This window comes from Schistocerca cancellata, chromosome 10 (genome assembly GCF_023864275.1).
Source record: "Schistocerca cancellata isolate TAMUIC-IGC-003103 chromosome 10, iqSchCanc2.1, whole genome shotgun sequence".
Lineage (NCBI taxonomy): Eukaryota > Metazoa > Arthropoda > Insecta > Orthoptera > Acrididae > Schistocerca > Schistocerca cancellata.
The window spans coordinates 174280259-174292520 of NC_064635.1; the positions used below are offsets into that span (position 1 = coordinate 174280259).

General features: G+C 38.3%; 1 protein-coding gene across 3 annotated transcripts in view; it reads right to left on the reverse strand.

Annotated features, from left to right (window-relative positions):
* LOC126106472 (zinc finger protein 628-like) overlaps nucleotides 1-12262 on the reverse strand; it is a 142453-nt gene that overhangs the window by 57496 nt on the left and 72695 nt on the right. For all 3 annotated transcript variants that reach the window (XM_049912759.1, XM_049912760.1, XM_049912761.1), the window contains one exon: nucleotides 6419-6490. In XM_049912759.1, coding sequence (XP_049768716.1) covers nucleotides 6419-6490 — 72 coding nt within the window. The remainder of the gene's footprint in view (nucleotides 1-6418; nucleotides 6491-12262) is intronic.

Below are 12262 nucleotides of genomic sequence, written 5' to 3' on the forward strand. Positions count from 1 at the left end.
ATATCAAACTTAATAAAAAATATAAAAATACAATACGTGCAATTCTATGCTGCACAAAATCTGACCACACAGCTGGAAATAATGAATGTGGGAAAACGAATAAATAAGTCACAAGATTCCACATTTTTTGTTGTTTATATCGGCAAAGTCTGCACCCGTAGTCAAGTGGTCAGTGTGTTTATCACGTGCACATTCAATTCTTAGTACTGCTACATATTTTTCCTTGGTGAGAGGCTGGAAAGGGGTGCACTTGGTCTCACGATTCAAACTGAATGGCTACATGACAAAGTAGTAATTAGCACCAAGGTCTGCAAAGCAAACAACAGACTTTTCAAGGGACTTTAAAGAAATCACATGGCTGGCAGCCATGCACATTGGCACCCCACTTCATAGATTTGCAGAGGTGAGAGAACCCCGCATCGAATCTCAGGGTGTGTACACAGACAAGGAAGAAAGTTCCTAGATTTTTCCCAGTTAAGAATACACTTTTTCCCAGGTGAAAATACATATTTTTTGGTTGAAAATATGCTACACCCTGGGTAAAAGAACCTTTTTTTCTGAATAAACATAGGCTTCTGAAGCCATTGTCACATTCAATAAAATATTCTGGGTTTGTGACGGCATCGTCAATATATATAAAAAAAACTACCGACGTTTTGGTCCCTGTTGCAAGCGACCTTCTTCACCGAAGTGTCGGTAGTTTTATATATATTGACAATGGGGTCAACAAACCCAGAAAAATGTCACTGAATTTTTTTCTGTGTTAGGGGAGCTGTGAAACTTGCACTTAAGAAATGAAATCCAGCAAAAATCAATGCATTTTGTAAAAATATTTGATTAGCATATTTTCATATTATGGAAGTATAAATATGAGCTCCATCAAATACAGCACAATAGCTTCCAAAGAACTGAAACTGAGACTGTAATGTGCTTTTGTCAGTCAATCATAGCCCATGTTTCATGATCTCGTCAGCCAATGACAGCAGATATTCAGAGTATAGAACATGTTAGGTAGTCAGCCAACAGCAACATCACTGTTATTTAGTGTGAACACTCAATTAGGAAAAGTTAAAAGTTTAAATTAATATACATACAGTATATCCACAAGAAAAGCTAATCTTATACATATAACATTGGTCATCAAAATATTTTTGCCTTTTTTCCAAAGGTGGGGTTAGGCAGGATCCTAAGAGCAAAGCTTAATTGGCAGTAACTGAATATTTATGACAAGCACGATTATAAATTTCACTCCTCTGCACTAAAAATTTCATGGATTACCTGGCTGTATAAATGTTCCATCAAGCACTTCAACTTTCCGACAGAAAAGCCATTTCATTATACTTTTTGCCATTGTTACTGCACAATTTTTAATCAATGAAAGAATTAAAATAAGTATGAAAAACTAACCTTGAAGATTGTTCTTTTTTAATGTACACTACCCTTTAAGATACACCCAATACAAACGTGCCTTCAAAATTTTAAATAATGGTATAAATGGATGGTCTTTTGGCCTGAAATTTTTATCAGTGGCTGGTCCTCAAAGTTTTAAGTTTTGAACTCTCCATACTTTCAGCAATTCAACACACATTCTCAAACATAACATAATTCATCTTGCGTAAAAGGAAATTTACTTTGAAAGTAATGCTTCTCAAACCACAATTCACAATATTTTCCCACAACCTATTAGACCTGCAAACAGCTGCGAAGTCACAATCATCAAAAGCAGATGGTCATTACAAAGCATTGCGCAGTCTTTGTCCTAAAATCTTTGACACATTTTGCTGTCAGAAGATGCTTGTGAGTGCACTGTGTTTTGTTGCGGTGAAAGGTGCATTTTCTTTGCAAATATAGTTTTATTTTGGTGTTATTTTCTCCTTTATGTTTTACTGTTGTAGTATTATTCCGTAGTATCTACCTAAGTTCTTACCAGCCAAAATTACAAAAATTTAACTGAAAACTATAACAACGAAAAATCCCAGATTCTAAAAAAATAAAAAAAATAAAAAAAAGAAGAAGAAGAAGAAAAATCATTAGTTTTTTCCAACTTTTTCCTGGATGAAAAACTTTTCAGGTTTTTCCCAGTTGACCTGGAGTGTGCACACCTTGAATTTGCTCAGCAGATTAATGACAAGGCTCGGTGGGCTAACCAACCCAGATGTGGTTTTCAGGCGGCTTCCCACACCCGACTAGATGAATACTGGCTAGTATCCACATCCCGATAGTTACACAATTCGCTAACATTTAAAAAATGATGTTAAAATTTCACATGGGTTAACACTAGATGCAGACAGATGGAGTTTACAAATTCTGCTCAAGGGGGAAGGGGGTGGTGACACGAAAGGCATCCCACCACCCACTACCAGTAACATTGCCAAATCCAGACTAACATGTGGACCCCTGGAAATATGGGGCAAGAACAAGACTTTAAAGAAGTGGTGTAAATTCTGGGAAAATGTAAATGGTGGGGAATTACTTCTTCAGAATCTACTTTATAAAATATCAATAACCCATTTTACTAATTGTACTGACCTTTACTTTGAAACCTTTGGTTCTGCATAAGGATGTTTCCACATGATTTAATAGTGAGGGTAAATGGAGAAGAAGTAGTACAAGAAAGGCTAAATTTATGGGAGGAAGTGGTGGGGCAGTATGGATTGAAATTTAATGGAAAGAAGTATGAAGTGATGGCAAACTGAGGAATAAGATGGGAGTAGCAACGAATACCAATTTTAGAGGGAAAAGAAACTAGAAGTTTTGAAATATCTGAGGAATGTAATGGTGGACGGCAGGAGGAGCGAAAGCGTAAGGCAGGCACATAGATTTCTGCAGAGTGTAAGAAATCTGGTATAAAGCAAGGATGTACCATGAAAAAACAAACAAATGTTTTGCCTAGTATATTATGCTCTAGTGTGTGTGGGAATGCCTGCGCGTTGCTAGGCATCGCCATATCAGGCAGCGATCCTTCAGCAGTTGCTACCGCCACCCGTCAGTCAACAACTCGAAGCACGCACAGTTTACATGTAGCCGTGTCAACAATATCACACAATTTCCTCCTTCTGCCTCACCATGTTTCGTCATTAAGACTCACCCACTAGCCTGTGGCATACATTCCAGAATCTGCCACCATGAATGGCACCTGTTTCCCTGTAGTGAGTCTCTAACACAGGTGTGCACACCGATCCTCACTGTGGGTCAACTGGTGCTCATTTGAACTACAGTGGCTTACTTAGGCCACAGCCCAAGCTTCATGCTTCGCTTCACTAGCTGCACCATAATGGCCATATTCTAGTACTCTGTGCTACAACTGCCTTGGACCTACAACTGGACGTTGTTTGGATTGTTATAATTGGATCAATTGTTTGCAACATGTACTTTTGGTGCCAATAAATAGGTCTTACAGTATTTTTGGGGCTTCACTGTGCAGTAGTCACTATAGTATGCATGTATGGTCTGCATATTATGCTCTAATACACACATATGCATCATGAACAAGGGTAATGAAGAAAAAGCAAGTGAGCAGGATACAGGTTTGTGAGATGAAATTTCAAAGAAGCAATACAGGACTAACTAGATAGAGTAAAGAATCAGATGGAGAGAGAAACAGTGAAAGAGAAACACATGCAAGAGACCATAGAAAAGACAAGATTAAGATTGTATGAACTTGTTGGCAGGATATCAAGACACATTCATCAAATGAGAATAGGAGACATAACACACAGAGGAAGACAGAGAGACAGATGGATCATCTAATAGAAGGAAAGTGTGAAGAAGAGAGAGGAGAAGACTGGGGCAGAGTGGGGAGAGAAACACAGTGAGATATCAGCAAAAGGTGTTCTGAGCAGATGCAACCAAGAGCTGGAAACTTTACAAGAAGAAGAAGAAGAAGAAGAAGAAGAAGAAGGTTTATGTAAGTTTGATATTTTATCAACATGTTGGTAGTTTCTACTTTCCTACCAAAAAATTCAGAATCCTAGTTTGTTTCAATTTCTTCTGGTGAATTTACACTGACTTGTTTTCTAGTCCATAAATAGATCCAAAACAGATGTTAACCAAAGCATTTGAGTTGTGATAATACAGAATAATGTTGAAAATTATGTGGACTGATAAGATAAAGTATGAGGAGGTTCTTCACAGAATTGGTAGAGAAAGGAACATACAGAAAACACTGACGGGAATAAAAAGAGACAGAATGATAGGACATATGTTATGACATCAGGAAATAATCATGAGCAGAGGGAGCTGTCAAACTGTAGGTGAGGACATCGGGTGCAAATACTACTCCGAGATGAAAAATTTAGCATAGGAGAGAAATTCGTGGAAGGCCACATCAAGCCAATCAGAAAACTTTTGACTAAGAAAACACTATCTCTCTTCCCCCCCCCCCCCCCTCTCTCTCTCTCTCTCTCTCTCTCTCTCTCTCTGTGTGTGTGTGTGTGTGTGTGTGTGTGTGTGTTCAAAAGTTTTTACGTCTATATCTTCATCAGAAACTTATTTCTTTATTAAATTCCCTGCTGCATTTGATAAAACTTTACCAAGAATACAAGAGCAATTACAGGACATGACAATAGTTTGATACACACATATGACACTGAACTGTAGACTATTACTTCAAATCACAAAACTGCTTCACCGTATGCTGGAAATGTGGGATAGCAGCTGGCTGTTTACATAAGATGGGAGAACAGTTGATTGCTTACATTTGATAGTGGACCCACCCATAAAGCTCCCTTTGATAAATATCATCATGACATTGCCTAAACACCACACACAATTTGGTAACGTCTTCCTGCAAATTGCAGTTATTGCACTTTTTAAAACATAATTTTCCAATAAATCCCACGAGGTTCATGTCTTTTCCACTAGGGGTACCAGATATGTAACACTTTGAAATCAGTTCACATATTATCTGGAAGAGGCAACACCATAACCTGTCTACTACCGTCAAGTATCTTTTAGTTGTCATTATGTGTGAGTGCTGAAAAACTTATAATTATGTTAACATAAAAGTAGTTGCAAAATAACATCATAAGCATAGGACATTTTATGGGACCAACAAAAAGTGGTGTAAAGCATGAGGAAAATTTAATCCTGGAAATGTAAACGTGATGTTACATGAATTACCTTGTGGATTCTATAGTTAACAACTGATTACAATTAAAAACACAACAGAAACATTCATAAATTTTAACTTCTGATATGGGTCCACCCTCTGTTGAACTGTTTATTAAAGGATGCCACTTTCCACTACAGCCAGCATAAGTATTTATTCTGCTACTATCAAGCATTTACCAATATTATAGAAGTGTGATTCAAATAAAAACCTCACTTACTTATTATTACGTATATGAGGCAATATAGAAAAATTACAGATATGTCATTTTTTTATGTAGTCCTCAAGACACGTAATCCAGGCATTCCAATGCTTCAGAAATGCATGAACACCTCATGAGAAGAATTCTTCCGGTTGTCAATGTAGTCAATCATGCACTCCGATTTTCCTTCACAATTTCGAACAAGATTTGAGTATGAATTACTGGTCATTGTTAATCCTCTTTCCATGCAATGCTCTAAAATTACCCCTTTTGCACCCCAAAAAAGAGTTAGAATGAATTTTCCTGACAATAGCTGAGTGCAAATTTGTTTTTAGTTTTAGTGAAGAGCTATGGCACCATCTGTTGCTCGATCTTTTTGATAAGTTGGTGATAATGCACCCAGGTCTCATCTTCTGTAACAATTCTGTCCATAAACCAATTACCATTGATGAGAAAATACACAAAAGTTCTTCACAGGCATTGACACAAAAATCTCTCAATTCAACCCATCTTGTGAACATTTTATTGAATTGGAGCAAATTGTGGACAATATTCTGTGCTGAACTAACAGTAATATCAAAAATAGTGGCTATTTCATTTACAGTAATATGCCTGTTTCCTTCAAAAGCTCTCCCACTGCACAATGTTTTCATTTGGCACTACACGGTGCATCTGAACCTGGTGCACACCATCTTTCACAGAGTTTATGCCCTTTTAAACTTCTTGCAAAATTCATACGCTTGCTGCAGGGACACACATCAAATCAGTGTACTGAGCTTTCATCCTGCAAGGCATTTCCACAATTTCACTACTAAAAAAATGTGTCACAAACTGCTGCTCCAACGCAGTGTAAAATGACAACGGGGCAGCCTCCTTTGCCCTGTAAGCTTCCTTTCCTGTGCAGTAGCAAGAGGCTGCCAACTTTTGGTCATTTGTCAAAACATAAGGATAACTAGTGCCAAATGACAAATCGATAGTATGAGTTATAGGACTTTTACTGCACTTTTAAGGTTTTTATTTGAATCACCCTTACAGTTTATGGCAAACGCACAAATTTCGATATTACGCTCCACAGTATTTTGCCTCCAGAATAAATTCACAATTACCTCCTCTCCTGCAGAAAATGAAATAGTTGCCTCAATATGATGCTTCTCTTCTGTTGTTTCTATCTCGTCAACCTGCAACATAAAGACAATCTATAACTAACTCAAGTCATTAATTTGAAGGACAGTAAAAAACTGGTGGAGAGGGGGTCATTTTTGATGTAACAGTATCAATTGAAGCCACATACAGTAATCTGAATATTTACTTACAATCTTTCCAAACTAGAATTGGGCAGAAGCTCTGTGGTTCGACACGGGGTGTATCAGTGACAAATCTGCAATGCTCAGCCATGGATATAATCGTGTGTAGCACAGCAGAATATGGCGCACAAGCATGGCTCAACAGCCATCATGTTAGTAAACTAGACACTCACACATCCACGAGAATCATCACTGGCTGCATTAAATCTACTTGCATCGATTGGCTGCCAATACCCTGCAACATTTCTCCTGTGCTGCTGCACCAGCAAAAGCCCTCGGTATGTGAATATGAGGAGGTCACTAGTGAGTTGCTTCTGCCCATCCACAAGGACACTGCTAGTGCATGCTCAATAGGACTGAAGTCTGACCGTCATACAATCAGGTTAGCTAATGATCTACACTCCAGCAATTTTAATGCCCAGTGTGAATGGGCAAATGTTTGGAGCAACACAGTGCCAGCAACTATTAATAACCACATCAACATTGTTAATAAACTTAGCAGCTTTGGTTTCCCACGTAAAGTTTTGTAAACTGTCAACAGAATATGTACAGTCTTTGGCAGAAGTGTGGATTTACTCTTTAAATAGGGTACACTGCCTACATCCCTATGTGACTGCAGAGCACAGTGCCAGATAATTGTCCATATTGCTCAGGAGTGCCAAAAATGAGCCTGTCAAGGGGACATGGTGGACCTGCTCATTATCCTCAGCTGTGATAGAGTGAACTGAACAATTAGATATTAATATATGGTTTAATGCCTGTGTTACATTTGTGACATTATGTTCACTTGCCTTTTATCAGTTTAATGCTCCTGTATACGAGATATGAGAAAAGCAGTGAGACAGATATTTTTTTTTTTGCTACCAAAGGTTTTATTTGTTTCAATCAACAATATTGCCCCTTCAAAGTAGTTCCCTTCGGCAGCTGTACAACGGCGGAGTCGTTGTTCCCAGTCTTGGTAACAGTACTGGAAGGCTTCAACTGGTACGGCCTTTAACATGCCACTCACATTCTTTTGGATGTTCTCCAGAGTCCCAAAACGATGTCCTTTTAAGACTTTTTCAATTTCAGAAAAAGAAAACAGCCACAAAGACTCATATCAGGTGAACTGGGAGGGAGGGGGCTGTGGAACAACAGGACTGCCTTTTTAGGTCAAGAATTTCATGACGAAAGTAGCTGAAATGGGGTGTTGTCATGACGCAGAATCCACTTAGCTGCAATTTCCAGTCTTACTCGATTAACTATTTTTCTGAGCCTTTCGAGGACATCTTTGTAAAACACTTGGGTGACAGTTTGTCCTGGAGGAACATATTCCATGCATTATACCACTACTGTCAAAAAACCAAATCAGCATTTCTTTGATGTTTGATTTACTCATCTGAGCTTTTTTAGTCAAGGAGTTTGCCGCTTTGGCTCAGGATCGTACTGACAAATCCGAGGTTCATCACCTGTGGTCACACAACTGAATCATTCGAGTACATTCGCAATACTATCAAGAATGTTTCTTTGATTTTCTTTCTGTTCAGTTAAGAGGTTTTGCAGCACAATCCACCCACCCAACACCTCCTACTCCAACCCTGTCACAGGCTTATCCTATCACATCAGGGGTGGGGCCACCTGTGAAAGCCGCCATACTGTATACCAGCTCTGCTGCAGCCACTGCGTATAACCAGCTATCCGACAGGAACGGCCATCACCAAACTGTGGCCAAGAACAAAGTAGACCACCCTGTGGCACAACAAGAAGCTGAACATTACATGCTCGATTTCAATGGCTGCTTCACAACACGAGCTATACGGATCCTTCCCTCCACCGCCAGCATTTCTGAACTACTCAGATTTAATTTATCCTTACAACATGCCTCCATTCCCATAACTGACCTGGCCTCAATTTCATGTAACCCACTGTCCCCACACCCAAGATTCCCCTTCCTCCGTCCTGTCACCACCTCCCAATTCATGTCCTCACATAGCTTTCACCATATACCGCTTCCCAACGGCCACGACAACTATACTTGCCATGTCTCCTCCTGCATTCCTAGCCTATAAACTGGCCTCCCTCTGATACAGTAGCCACCCACCCTATATTCCTCTCCTAACCTCATATCTCCCTCTCGCTCTCAGTTTTCCTTCTTTTGTGTATGTCTAATGGTGACTTGATGCTTCTGCTTATCCTTTAATGTTAAAGGATTTATGTATTAGAATTTTGTTATTATGTGTATCTACAGATATTTTTTGTTTCTTATTTACTTTAAAACAAAAATATCTGTGCTCATGTTTCAAAATGTCACTAAAATTTTCTAGATAATTTTTATGTTCATTCTGTCTGTTAAGAATAGCATTTGGATGATTTTTGTGTGTGTGTGTGCATATATATTTCTAATTCTTCCAACATGTTATGGCACGTCCCTTTGGTATTCTGTGTACAACTTGCAATGCATTTTTGATGTGTTATGCTTTGTGGTTTTGTCATTTGAGATACAGGTAAAAGCTTGATTGATTGCTGTCGCAATTTCTTGAGTGTTCTTTGAATCCAATGCTAAAACTTCATCCTATTTAGCCAATATAGAATTTAATACAGTCATTACAATGAATTTTGAGTGTGCCTGAGTTGACAAAACCCAGGATTTTGGTTTTTCCAGATTGAATTTTCATTTTTATATTGCTGTTTTTTCAGAAAGTTAGTTTTACCATTGTTTTACTTAAAATTTGTTTTATCTGATGTGATATTTGTCCAAAGTATATTTGTGTTATTTTGTTGATCTTTGTTTAGTTCTGGTTCCTTTTGTTAATTTTATATCTTCGCATAAGGTTTGGTTTTTAGGTTTAGTGTGCTTTTCATAAAGTTTGTGAATATACTCGGGTTGAATTTATTTTGATGGGCTGTATAATGGTGTACTGTTAGCTCATTTTTACTGCTTGCTTTCCAGTGGTAAACTGATTACTCTATTGATCACCGAGTTGAAATTATCATATTTATTGTGAATTTAGGTGAGAAGAACTTCCACTGATTCTGCTGTCTGTGGTAGTTGGTTTTCTGTTGATTTCAAACATGTGATGATTGTTATTGTTCTTGATGTTACGGTCAAGGAGGTTTACGGATTTGTTTGCTGGTTTCTGTTTCCATTTTAAATTTTATTTTTGGATGCTAGCTATTGTACTGTGAGCACAATTGGAGACATACTTATCAACACAATAGAAGAAATAATTTTTAGTTCCAAAAGACCACCACTCAACAAAATTATGTAGTACAACAGATATGTACACTAGACTCTTGCTAATTCAGCCATTCTGGCACATATGGGTGCCGGATTACTGAGTGTCTGAAATTTATTTTATTCATTTATTTTGTTTTTTATTTATTACGAAAACATAGGGGATATAGTGTACTATACTTTATTAAAGCGAAGGATACCATTTTAAAACATAGAGGATATACTTTATTAAATCCAAGAAAACTTATTCCTTGTATACTGTACATCATTATTCAGTCATATCACTCACAACGAAATATGTCCCTAATTCTTAACTGTCGCAATGATGATACGCAATGGTGGCATGCTTTATCACACAACCGCTTTACAAGCATTACATCCATACTGCATGTGTCTGGTTATTGCATAATGTACTCCAGGAACACCTTGGCAGCTTCAGCAACAACAGTGTGAGAAATCTTCATGCTCTCTCCTCCTGTGTCCTCTTCTTCATCACTTTCATCATTACTTTCTTTCACACTTTTGATTATTTCTTCATCTGTTAAAGTTTGGTCTGTATCAGAGTTTTCCTCATTCAGCCACTTGGTAACATCTTCATCATCAGTTTCTTCTCATCCTGGAAGGTTGTAGAACATGTCACTGTAAAAAGTAATTGATAATTCCGAATTGACTGGCTCATTGCTGTCACTCACTACTGGATCCAACTCGGCATCAATGAATGGCCACAATTTCCTCCAGCTCTTCATTATGGTAGCCCTCTCCACTTTACCCCATACTTCGGCTGCTTGGAAAACAACATCACGTATGTTAATTTCTTTCCACTCCTTCAGCATAGTCTCGATAGAGTTGTTATTACTTTCGTTCAGCAAGGAGACGAGAAGTGAATGTCGATAATGGCGTTTAATTGATTCCCAAATTCCCTGGCCCATGAGCTGAATTAGGGCTGTCACATTGTATGGGAGAAAGAGTGCTTGCATATAAGGATAGCTTTCAGCAGAAGCTTTTTCTTCTTTAGCTCTTTTCTCACTGCTGGTACAAACATTTCATGGAACTACTGAGAGAATATTTGTCTGTCCCTCCACGCTTTCTTCTGATTGCAATACTGCACTGGTAGAGTATTTATGTCAGTGTGTTGAAAACAATGTGGATGTTGGGATTTTCCAATCACCATAAGCAGTAGTTTATGACCCCCATTTGCATTACAATACGCCATTAATGTTATGCGCTCTTTCTGTTGCTTGTAGCCATGAGATTCCTTCTCATTCTTCGCAGCTAATGTTTTTGAAAGAAGCATCTAGTAAAAAGAGTCCTGTTTCATCAACTTTATACAAGGCATCAGCAATTAAATCTTCTTCCTCTATTATCTTCCGTATCTTGCTTACAAACTCATCAGCACCCTTATCGTTAGCTGAGCGACTTTCCCCGGTGACTGTCAGCTACCGAATGCCATGTCGTATTTTCCAGCTTGATAGCCAACCTTCGCACACTGCAAACGAGTTACTATCGCCAAGTTGTTTGTTAAATGCAGCTGCTTTTTCTTTTATAATCGGGTCACTGACTGGAATTCCTTTACTGCATTGTTGTATGAACCATCTATAAACAGCTACGTCCAGTTCATCATTCTTACTCTTTCGCATAACCTTCCGTTTTCCCAACTCACTATGCATTTGTGTTGGGTACTGCAAAATAACATCGTCTTTCTTTTCGATGTCATAAATAGTTGCTCGTCCAACACTGAACTCAGCAACAATGGCTTTCTGCAAAGAACCTCGATTTAACTTAATTTCAAATACAGTATATAAAGCATTGTTTATTGATGCACACGATAATTCACTACGCGTGTGTTTTTGGATGTGCGCCGGATTACTGAGAGGCCGGACTACTGAGGGCCTGATTAGTGAGAGTCTAGTGTATATGGCACTTTGGTACTAACAGATGGAAACAAGGAAGACATTCTAACAATTCATCTAGTACTCAACAACTTGCATCCAAAAATAAATTTATAACACAATTAAGAAAGTTTAGGGAACTGGCTTTCGCAACAGACTGCCAGACAATCCTACTACCAGGACAATACATCTTGCATAAGGACCACAATGACAAAATAAGAGAAATCAGGGTTCATATGGAATCATACAGTCATTTTTCCCTCGCTCCATTTGTAATTGGTACAGGAATGATTAGCGGCAAGGAACACACTGCTGTGGACAATACGGTGGCTTGCAGAGTATGTATGTAGGTGTATATGTAATAACACAAGTGAATTTAGCAATTAACAACCACAGTACAAGAAATAAGATAATTTCCATATAGTCCATTCATATTATGACATTTATGACATATTCTGACACATTCTACGCTGCAGGCCTGGCCACGAAGAAAATTCTCAATAGTGATGCCCAGAAAAAGATCCCCTTCCCTCCAGGGATTCC